General features: G+C 44.2%; 1 protein-coding gene across 1 annotated transcript in view; it reads left to right on the forward strand.

Moving 5' to 3' along the window:
• The window catches only part of CREBBP (CREB binding protein), a 163,695-nt gene that overhangs the window by 70,154 nt on the left and 81,377 nt on the right, over nt 1-12,164 (forward strand). Inside the window, 1 exon segment of the mRNA XM_014545140.1 lies at nt 7,452-7,628. Within this exon segment, the coding sequence (XP_014400626.1) occupies nt 7,452-7,628 (177 nt within the window).

The raw sequence follows: 12,164 nt of genomic DNA on the forward strand, positions 1-12,164 counted from the left end.
ATATTAAGAAAAAAATTGTAAATGGAAGATTATAAGAAAGGGTTTTGCGTGCCAGCAAAAGTTACTGGCGTGCCATGTTTGGCATGCGTGCCAGGGGTTGCCCACCCCTGTTCTATACCCTTTTAGTTTGCTCTAAACTCTTCAATATCTGTGTTATAGTCAGTAGCACAGGTACATTGTAAATGATTCGAGCAACTTTCCATTCATGTTTGCAAGTTGACAGTTATATTTTTCTAAGCTTACTACCTTAATTGATGAAGTGAGTTAGGTGAGTAGTAGAAGTAGTCTCTGGGTTAGTGGAGATAATCTTCCTATTCTTTGGAAGCTCAGAGCTTGTTTTCTTATTTTTATAGCTGTCATATCATGACACAAGTAGAAAATGAAAATATTTGTTCCACACACTGAGGTCAGCAGAGGAGACTGTTTGCAGTCAGAGGTGATCACTGAGGCTGATGAATCAGTATTTTAGTACACCAGTTGGGAAGCTCTGGGTTGGGGTTTGGCTAGGACCTTGTACCGAAGCCAAGGATTTGCTAGCCCAATGGATATAGATAGCACAGAGGACCTCCCATATATGCTGTCAGTGGGACACAAAGCTATCATCATCCTGTAAAACCAACTCCAAGGGCATATTATGTTCAACCTTTTAGCATGGGTTGTTCACTTGCATGCTTGTCCACTCCATGACTGTCCATTCCAACTAGTAGCTAAAATCCTTATGGCAGATGCTGAGAAGATAGAAAGGAGACTGTTATTCCTGACTTTTCTATTTCCCCTCCAACTAATAGTGACTCTCATTTGTGCCTGCCTTAGAACTGGCCCACAGTTATTTGATTTTTCTCTGTTCTTGGGGCCAGTGTAGGGGTTTTTGTTCCCAGGTACTGCCTGATACATGGTCTCTTTTTGTTTGGTTTCTTTTCCAAATAGTAATTAAGCACTCATTATGTGCTGGGGCCCAAGGACACAGAGATGTATATTCCAGGAAGGCAAGTTTTATCCTGGTTTTGTGTCTAAGACAGATCCAGGATGGATTGTTGTAAGTATTATTATGGCAGATAATGCCGTTGAGTCATGTAGTTTTTTTATACTTTCCATAGCATACCTGTAGTACATGCCTTTGCCAAAGTAGAAAGAGAAGCATTGTCTATCCCTTTTCTGTGGATAGCTGTCACTCTCCTACTTGCCAGACAACTCAGACTTCAGCAGTTCTTGATTGATGGACCAAATATCGCTAGAATTTGCTCCAGGTACTATCTTTGCTTCGGTAATAAAGGCTATTGTAGGCCTTGTTTAGTTTTTCCCCCCAACTAATAAAGAGGTTTTCTCATCAGATTTCATACTTTAGAGTCCCCATCCTTGGGGGAGAAGGCAGGTAGGCCTCCAGATCTGGCACTAGTATTTTTTTCCTCTTCTTTTTACCTAGTTTTTTCTTTCTTTGTACACAGGGACTAGTGTAGCTCAGTTGGTTGGAGCGTCATCCTGTACACCAAGGAGTGATGGGTTTGATTCCCAGTTAGGTCTCATACTCGGGTTGCACGTTTGATCCCCTATTGGGGCGCATGCAGGAGGCGGCTGGGCAGTGTTTCTCATGCTTCCTCTTCCTCTCTCTTAAAAAAAAGTCTTTATTCTCTTTTTGAAATGATTGATTGATATACTTGGTTACAAGAACGCTTTCTCATGGGAAAACGTGGTAGACCTATAAGACATTTTTTAATTTAGATTTCATTATAGGAGAGCTTGCCTTTTTAGGTACTTAATATAGTTAACTTTTCCTGTTTTCTCAGATTGAACTTGAATTAATGCTTAAAAGGGCTCTGGGAAAAATGGAATAAAAGGAAATTTTTAACATGTATGGGTTGCTGCTGAATAAGACAATGTAAATATTCTATAGGTTTTAATTTGTTCATATTTTATATAAATGTTACCATCAACTTAACAGTTGCTTATTTCTGCTGTTCTGCTTTATGAATTTTATTGAAAAGATTACATGGTGTTTCTCAAGCAGCTATACTCAAATCCTGGTTAACTTCAGTTGAAAATAAAGCCAAATTTACTAAATTGTTACCAAATAACTGTCAGAAAATTAGAGTAAATATTTTTGTCTTGATTTGACTATTTTCTTATGAGTATTGATGTTAAAAATATGTGTGTTAGCCTAGACTTGGGAATGTTCAATCTGATCAAAGGACAATAGATGTAGAACAGGAATTAAGAAATCTAGAAGTCTCTAAAAGCTAATGGCTTTTACCCACTCTGCAGGCTAGGACTAGAGAATACCCTCTGGTTCTACCAGGCTCTGCCAGGAAATGGTTTGGGACCCAGGGTCCAGGGTGGGGACCTTACTTAGGAGCTGGGCAGCAGTGGTCTGTTGGAGGACTGTCCTTTGGTTCTCCTCCCTGTTAGCTCTAACCGGTTACAAACAGGCTGGGATTGACCCTGGACTGAGAGACCTGAGCCCTGACCTTAGTTAGAGTCTGACCTTCTGCAGGTAGCCTTGACTTGTTTTGGTTCGTCTGTAGAATGTATTGGTTCTAGGCTGGGGAGGGGAAATTTTTCAATTTTTTAAATGTATAGTCAGTCCCTATTAGCTGGACGTTCGTTACCTGCCATCAGGTAACGATGGCAGGTAACAAACTTTGACTTTGATTTTACCTTGGTTCTTGCACCATGAGGATCAAGACCACATTGAAATAGTTTTCTTCGCTATTGAATGGCCAAAAAGAAAAAGTGAAAAATATTCCTGATGAAATATATCAGAGTGTTCCAAACACCCTGAAACACTTCAGTGCAGACAGTTAGAAAGTGCTTTGCCCCAGAAGCTGACCAGACAAGTTGTATTCAAGAGACCAGACAGACCCACACCCACCCCATTTTCGACCTGGCAAGGTGATCATATGAATGTTGTAAAAATATTTGCAATGTTTTAAAAACAGGTTTTTTGCAACATGTTGGGTGAACTTTGAGACCCACAGGACCCCTTTGGAAGCTCTTTGGTCTCTTGCTATTTATTTCCCTCTCTACACTGAAGGGGGTGACTAGAAGCACAAATTGTCTATCCTTCCCCTCCCTCAGCCGCCGTCTACTTTGGTTCGTTGATGCTAGCGACTTCCAGTGTGACTTGGATTTTCTTTGTCCAATTGGTGGTTATAAGAAGTGAGCTCCATGACAAGTAGGAAAATTGCCTCTGCACAGAACTAGGCTTGGCTCACAGCAGGAGCTTAGAGAATACAGGTAACCCCCACTTTTTAAAAAATCCTCACCCAAAGATATCTGTTGATTTGAGAGAGAGAGAGAGAGAGAGAGGAAGGAACGGGATTGAACCTGCAACCTAGGTATATGCCCTAACTGGGAATCGAACCCTCCACCTTTTGGTGAACAGGATGATGCTCCAACTAACTGAGCCATCCTCCAGGGCCAGGTATCCCTCACTTTTGGTTCACATTATGCCATTTTGCTTTTGTCAAAAACCTACATTAGTACCTGTTTTCACTAACTGAAAGAAATTTGAAGAGGATTTTTGCTTTTACGAAAAAAGGTGAAAAGTGAAAATGGCATTCAGCATTTGTTCTGCAATAAGCCAGGTGCTTGCACCGAAGGTAGCCCAGCTGAGCTCCTTCCCCAGGAGCCACACTCAGCATCTCAGCATCAAGCCACTGTAGCTTTGAACTATGTTTGTGAGCATCTGGGCTTTCTCTTGATGTTGTTCATCCATTAACAAGATGTATCCTAAGGTATCAGAAAAAACCTAAGAGAGCTCACAAGGGTGTTAAGTTTAGGGTAAAACTGGGTGTAATTAAGCATTTAAAAAATATATTTTTATTGATTTTTTTTTTTTAAGAGAGAGAGGAAGGGAGAGATAGAAATATCAATGTGAGAGTGAAACATGGATCAGCTGCCTCTTACATGCCTCCTGTCTATGTGCCCCCCTACTGGGAATCGAGTCTGAAACCCAAGCATGTGCCCTGACCAGCAAGGGACAATGCCCAACCCAACTGAGCCACACCAACCAGGGCTAATTAAGCATTTTGATTGTGGTGAAATAATCACATTGTGTGTGCATTGAACTTGCCTGTGTCTACCATTCGTATTATTTACACATGTGCAGAGAGCAAGGATCTTGAAAGCTGCCTAAATTATTATTGGTTCTGCTAGTAACAAAGTGGTCTCTCTCAGTTGATGTTCAGTAATAGATAAATTGGAAAGCCTGTTGCTTGAATTGGATTGGTAGGTGGTGCAAAGTGTGGTGTGTATTTTATCATATCACTAGAGGCCCGGTGCACGAAATTCGTGCATGGGGGGTTGGGGGGAAGGGAAGGTCCCTCAGCCCGGCCTGCACCTTTTCCAATCCAGGACCCCTCGGGGGATCTCCAACTGCCGGTTTAGGCTTGATCCCTGCAGCCTAAACCGGCAGTCGGACATCCCTCTCATAATCCAGGACCGCTGGCTCCTAACTGCTCGCCTGTCTGCCTGCTTGATCGCCCCCAACCTCCTCTGCCTGCTGGCCTGATTGCCGCCTAACCGCTCCCCTGCTGGCCTGATCACCCCCAGCTGCCCTCCCCTGCTGGCCTGATCACTCCTAACCGCCTCTGCCTCAGCCCCCACCACCGTGGCTTTGTCCAAAAGGAAGTCAGACATCCAGAAGATGTCCGGTTGACCCGGTCTCATTAGCATATTACCCTTTTATTAGTATAGATTCCTGATTTTACTATATGTTAGGGTTAAAATTTGTTGTTGTTAATCCTTGCCTCAGGATATTTTGCCATTGATTTTTAGAGAGTATAAGGAAGGGCAGGGAGGGAGGAGGAGAGAGGGGCGGTGGGTGGGGGTGGGGGTGGGGAAGGAGGAGGAAAGGGAGAGAGAGATGTGAGAGAGACACATCAATTGGTAGCCTACTGCATGCACCCAACCACCTGGGCCAGGGATGGAACCTGCAGCCCTTCAGTATACAGACCAGCGCTTTAACCACTGAGCAACACCAGCCAGGGCAATGTTAGGGTTATTTTAGGTTGTATGTATTACTTGGTATGTTATTTTTTGGGTCTGGGAACACTCTTTTTTTTTAAAATATAGAAATTAATGATAATTTCTTCTTCATTTTACGGCATTTGGTTTACAAAAGGTTTCATACAAACTCTACTTTTAGATAGTGGGGGCAACCTGAACTGGCTAACTGCAAGAATGGATTGGATTCAAGGAGAGGTGAATGGATGCATATGTCTTCTGAATATGTGGTCCTAGTAAAGATATTTTAAATAAAATTTAAGAAATAGAAATTATAATTATGTTTTTTTAGCCCCAAATTCTTGGGCCTCAAAGAAGTGTTTCAGCAATTTGATTTTATGGGATAAAAAAAATTCTGAGAAGTAATTGTTACGTGGAATTTATTTAATGTATCTAATTCTTTCTGAAAATACAAATTCTTGCTTCAGATCGGAGTTTTGGATAATAACTACAAAAGCCTAGTTGAAAATCAGCCCTAGCTGGTTTTGCTCAGTGTATAGAGCATCCGCTTGCGGACCAAAGGGTCCTGGGTTCATTTCTGGTCAAGGGCACGTACCTCGGTTGTGGCCTAGGCCCTGGTGAGGGTGCATGCTGGAGGCAACCGATCGATGTGTTTCTCTCTCATAGATATTTCTCTCTGTCTTTCCCTATCTCTTACATTCTCTCTAAGAAGTCAGTGGAAAAATATCCTCGGGTGAGGATTTAAAAACAAAACCCTAGTTGAAAATCAGAAATGCCCTTTATATTAAAAGTTTACTGAGCTGCCATCTTACCTTAATTAAGTCATCAGAACTCAAAGTTGAGCCTAACTAGGCTTCTTGAAGAATTTTTTTTAATTCAAGTTGAATTTGAGTTTTAGTGGAATTTAAATTTGTTTCTGTTTACTCAAGTAAAGCAAATAGAGCAAAAATGGCTGCTAGAATATGTTCACTTTCAAAAAGGTGAGAAATATCAGCTGAAAAAGCTACATGTGGAAACCACCTGTATATATGAAAATGCTCAGAACGAGGACATTTTTGTTACACTAGATTGTTTTTATTTGTGTTTTTATATGGACATTTCAGCAGAAAAGGGTTAGTTGTATGGAGCATTGCTTTGTTTGCAACCTAGAATTTTAGAGCTTCAAGAAATAATGCAATTCATCTTGTTCAAGACACAGGTCTTACAAATGAGGATCTAAGTTTATAGAAGGGGAATGTAAGTTACCCAGTGTGACGGCTAGAGCAGGCTGGAGCGAGAGCTCTTGAATGAGTACAACTTACTCTAGGAGGTCTTTCCTGGAGGGCCCCTTCCTCCCAGTTTTCAAACATCCAACACACCAAGATACCTGGAAAGTAGAGTGAGCAGTACACAGCAGGTGGAATGCTACAACTTTGAGAAAGAGCACAGGCAGGCAATGAGAAAAGCCAGTCTTTTAATGATTGGTTTCTGTTTCTCCAGAGGAGAGGCGGGTGAGCATCAGGATATCAATTTGAGGTTTCCCAAATTCACTCCTGTGGAGGTTGGGGCTGAGGTGTCCAGAGGGAATCCTGTTGACTGGAAGAGATTCCTGACGTGTGTTGGTTACAGGCCCTTACAGAGGCATAGGTGGGAGTTCCTTCTTCCTGTTTTTGCCTTTATCTAGTATATATTTTATATTTTTTCACTAATTTTATAATGGGAAATTTCACTAGGTTATTTTTTTTTTTTTAATCCTCACCCGAGGATATTTTTTCCATTGATTTCCAGAGAGAGTGGATTGGGGGGGGAGGGGGAACATCTATGTGAAAGACCATTGATTGGTTGCCTCCCACACGCCCCCACTGGGTCTAGGGAACTTGCAACCTAGGTACATGCCCTTGACCAAGAATCGAACCTGAGACCTTTGGTTTGCAGGCTGAGGCTCTAACCACTAGGTCAAACCAGCCAGGGCCTCACTAGGTTATTTTAAAGCAAATCCCAGACATTATATCATTTCTTTGTCAGTGTTTCTACTGCATGTTTTAAACTAGTAGAAACTTAGCTTCAATCTGATGGGGATACCTGAAAGAAACTATTTACTTAGAGAGTAATTAAGCTGAAGGAGCTTCCCTTTATTAATGATTCTAGAAGGTTTTGTTCTCTAAATGATTTTCTTAATGCATTAGTGCCACTGTTGGGGTGGGGGAATTGGGTGGTGAGTATGGCTGAGGGTAAGGATGGGAAATTGCTGGCTCTTATGAGGAGGAGACAGATGTAGCTGTTGAGAACAGCTTTATTAGCCTTCTGCCTTAGTGTGTCACTGTTTGAGCAAGTTGCTCTGTTCATAATTCTGACTTGAACCCTGAAAATAAGCCTTTAATTTGTAATTGATATGAAGCTTTTATAGGAAATAACAGTTTTTGCTTCCCTGGGTCAAAGTGAGCATACCTGAGACTCTTTCTTTTATATGTGATTTTCCCAATACCTGATGTTGCCTCTTTTTGTTTCAGATGGGAATGACTGGTAACACAAGTCCATTTGGACAACCCTTTAGTCAAACTGGAGGGCAGCCAATGGGAGCCCCTGGAGTGAACCCCCAGTTACCCAGCAAGCAGAATGTGGTCACTAGTTTGCCTCCCTTCCCTGCAGACATCAAGAATGCTTCAGTCACCAACGTGCCAAACATGGTAAGTTGCCCTTGGCTCTCAGGGCTTTGCTGGGTAGATTTTATTGTGCTGATAGTAAAGATCTGTAACTAAAAGTGTGTTGTAGGTGATAAGAAAATAACCCATATTTCTTATGAGTAGCTCTCTCTCAGGGAGTTTACATTTTCTGTGATGAGCTGGCAATCAGAGGGCTAGGTAGAGGTTATTCAGTCAGTCCTCCCAGGTTCCCTTTGTGGAGAGAGAGGGTTCATGACTGTGAATCGCTGTTCCTTTCTCTTCAGTTACCCTCTTGATTCAGTAGTATAGCCAAGAGAATCAAGAAGCAGGCTTTTCTCACACTTTCTATCTGTTAGTGGTTGAGGCTGTCAGTAGAAACCCATTGATTTTTGTTACAGTCAAACAAAGAGCATTCATCTTCCAAGGACTATATCGTGTCTGTGAGACATGGTATGTCTGACTTGTTATAGGGGTTCACATGTCTTCATTCTCTCTGAGATTTCACCTATAAAATAGGGATTATCCTTGTAACCTCTCGGCCTAACTAACCAAGATATTTTGGGAAAATAGCTCCTTTTGCACTGCAAAATAGACTCTCTTTTCATTCCAAACAGTAAGGGGAGGTGTGTGTGTTTTTGTTAGACCTCACTGTGCACTCGCAGCTTCTAAATGTTTGAGGCTGGAAACAGCCAAGTCTTTTCTTCCCTGCGCTTGTTGCTGGGAACCTGCCCTTCCAGGATTGTCTAGTTTCAGCCATACACATCCAGAACCTAAAACAAAGCCTCCTTCTCCCCTAGCTTGCCCTTCAGAGCTCTGGAGGCAGCAGTCTGCATCTGGCACCTACATTCTCCCTAATCTCACCTGCCTTTCCTTTTCCATTCCTCATTAGGAGGATGGTAGCATGGACTCCAGTTCTAGCAGTCATCACCTGAGTTTGCTCAATGACCTGGAGCACATTTTGGTTTCAGAGTAAGAGCATTTGCTTTTCCACAGCCATCCTGTATTTTATAATCTGGTAAACTCTGACTTAATATTTTCCTCCTTTTCTCTTTTCAAATCTTTTCCAGCCTCACTTCCCTATCCCCTCTTTTTTACCCACAACTTGGTGATGGAATCCTTTTACTCCACATTCCCTTCCTTCCTGTGCTGATCCAGGGGACTGAATTTCTGAAAGTGGTACATTTATCAGGGTCAAATTCAGACTTGACTAGAAAGAGGCGTCTGGTTCCCTTCACCTGTGCCAGGGCTAGTGGGGACAGCCCTTTGGTCTGGAGCAGGGCTTCTCTCTCCCTCTGCACTGTTGACAATTGGGACTGGATCATTCTCTGTGGTGGGGGATGCCCTGTGCATTGTGGGATGTTCAGCAACATCCCTGGCCTCCACCCACTAGATTTCCCATAGCACTCTCCCCCTTCCCCCTTTCTTTTTCCCACAGTGGCCCCTGGTGAGAACCCCTGCTCTGGTGTCTGGTTAGGGGAAGCAGTAGCAACAGCACCTCATCCTTTTGTCTGTTTTTGTGACATCTAACAGAAATAAACCCAGTTTTTCCCCTCTTACCTCTTTCTTTGTCCCTACCTCTCCTTTTCTCTACCCATTCCGCCTGTCATCTGCACTGCTTTTCCAGCTGCCACTTTCCCACCAGGAGGGCAGACTTTGAGTGAGCTCCTCAGACTTTTACCAGGGCAGGGAGTGGTGCTTTACCTGTGTGTGTATGCTTGTGAGGCAGAGTAACCCAGGCATAGCCTTCATGCTGTAGAAGCAGGAACGAGAGGGGTCTGGGCAGAGAAGTGGGACGACATCTCAGTGCCATCATGTCATGTTCTGTGTTTTATCTTATTCTTGCAACAGTCTCTTTGAAAGACATCATTACATGTCCCATTTTACAGATGAGGAAATTGAGGGTCTGAAGAGTTTTAGTTTGTTCAAGGTTCAGTAGCTTCCTGTCTGCAAAGCCCAGAGCCCTTTTTAATTATGTCTGGTGTCATGTTTTGGCAGCTCCCAGTCCAGGGAGTGCTTTACTAAGCACTGTGTTTCCATCATTTGTTTGCAGTTCCTTGAACATGTTCTTCCTTGAATTTTCTAAATTGTGCCTGACCCTTTGGAATCATAGATTTTGGCACAGCGAGGGAAAGCAGTTAACAAAAATCTAAGTCTCATTAATGAAAAAAGAAAAATACGAAGCCTTGAATTTATTTATGTGTTTTGTCATGCTATAGGGAGTAATCATTTGAAGCCCAACTTGATTCAGTGTACCAAACAGGGTCAGGATTCTGATGCCTTATTAGAGCTCTTCATGGAATGATTTAAACCACTTGGTCATTGCCTTTCTCCTCTCCTCATTTCTAGAGGATTTCAACAACATTGGGCCGAGTTAAGAAAGTGGGGAGGTGACCATTCCTTTAATTTGCCACGTTTATTGCATGCCATCTCTGGGCCTAGGTGCACCTGGAATGCAGATGTGTGTGACATAGATTTTACCTTCTTTCATGAAATTGGGGGGAGGTGGTGATGGAGAAAAAATAATTACAAAACCAACTGCCCCAACAGGTTTGAGTAGTATGCAGTAGTTGAAGTTGACACAGGAACCTCCTTAGATGGAGCCATTGGAGTGGCTGTACCACAGAGGGAGATTTGAGGGCAAGATCAGGAGAGCAAAAGCCATGAAGACACCAGGGCACTTGGTTGGAGAGCATTGGCTTGTGTAGGAACTGGCAGACGTCCAGTGGGAAAGGTGGCTCTCAAGTGAGGGGAGAGCAGTGGGAGTGGATGTTGGGGATCAAATAGGAGCCAGTTCAGAGAGGGCCATAGGGTGGTAGTGACTACTGCAGTGGTCTGGGCGAGAGGAAATGGTAGTTTGGATGTGGTTGATCACAGTAGGGACAGGAGACTAGATGACAGTCGCCACTAGATTATGTGGAGTCATCATGTGAGGCGACTTGTTGGGTGGAACCATTTACAGAGCTGGGGAGGAACAGACTTGGAAAGGGATGACAAAGAGGTGGGCATCAGTAATTCCACTTCAGATGTGTTCCTTTTGAGATACTTGTGAGATGTCCAGGTGGGGATGTCAGGCACACCGGTGGGCTTACAAATAGGGTATCTGCTATCCATGTGGGAGCTGTGGTAACCATAATGCAGCAAGGGCTGTGAAGTGAACAAGATCATGCAGGGGGAGAAAACCAGAGAGAGAGCAGGTCAAGAAGGAACCACAAAGGGGACAGCCAGGGGATGATGTCCTGCAGTTGAAAGAGGAGGATGTTTGAACAGAAGGAATTGGTGCAGTGGAGGTGATTAAGATGAGGGCAGAAGAGCATCACTGGGATGTGCAGGTGAATCTGTGGGTAAATCATTGTCTACTGAGAGTTAAATGTAACCTGTAGTCATGGAGACCTACAGATGAGAGTGCTCTGTTGTCATCTTCTGGGATAGGATGGCTGCAGGAGCTCTGAAAAGTTCAGGGCTCCTGTTGCATATGGGGTCATTGTTGAGGGCATATGTATTCTCAGTACAATGTTCAAAAGCAAGTAGCACATACTCCTAAATGTTCTGATGTATCTCATTGATGTATCTGTCTTTGACCATTTTATTTGTAATTTCTTACCTTTCTACAATTTTGGAAGTCAGAAATTTCCCTATGTTATCTATACTAACAAAAGGGTAATATGCTATTTAGACCGGGAGACTGTCCAGGGAGGGCAGTTGGGGGCCATCAGGCCAGCCAGGAAGGGCAGTTGGAGGCCATGAGGCTGGCAGGGGAGGGCAGTTGGTGGCGATCAGGCCTGAGTGGGGTGTTAGGGGTGAGCAGGCCAGCAGCGGGGAACAGTTGGCAGCGAGCAGGCCGGCAAGCAGAGTGGTTAGGGGTGATCAGGCAGGCAGGCAGGTGAGCGATTAGGAGCCAGTGTTCCCAGATTGCAAGAGGGATATCCGACTGCCAGTTGTGGGATCAGGACTAAACCGGCAGTTGGACATTTCCTGAGGAGTCCCATATTGGAGAGGGTGCAGGCCAGGCTGAGGGACACCTCCTCCCCTCATGCATGAATTTTGTGCACTGGGCCACTAGTACATAGGAGACAGCGGTCCCGGATTGCGAGAGGGATGTCTGACTGCCGGTTTAGGCCCAATCCAGCAATCAGACATCCCCTGAGGGGTCCCAGATTAGAGAGGGTGCAGGCCAGGCTGAGGGACATGGCCTCCCCGTGCACGAATTTCGTGCACTGGGCCACTAGTCTATATAATAAAAGCCTAAATGACGGTTATGACAGAATGACCAGAACAACCGGTCACTATGATGCACACTGACCACCAGGAGGCAGATGCTCAATGCAGGAGCTGCCCCCGGTGGTTAGTGCACTCCCACAGGGGGAGCGCCATTCAGCCAGATGCCGGGATCACGGCTGGCGAGCGCAGCGGCGGGGGTGGGAGCCTCTCCTGCCTTCATGGCAGCGCTAAGGAGCAGCAAGCCAAGCAGTAAGGAGCAGCTATCAGGTGGGCAGTAAGGAGTGAGGGGTCCCAGACTCTGAGAGGGCTCCCATACTGCAAAGAGGGCGCAGGCTGGGCTGA

The sequence above is a fragment of the Myotis brandtii genome, unplaced genomic scaffold (genome assembly GCF_000412655.1).
Source record: "Myotis brandtii unplaced genomic scaffold, ASM41265v1 scaffold397, whole genome shotgun sequence".
In the NCBI taxonomy this organism is placed as follows: domain Eukaryota; kingdom Metazoa; phylum Chordata; class Mammalia; order Chiroptera; family Vespertilionidae; genus Myotis; species Myotis brandtii.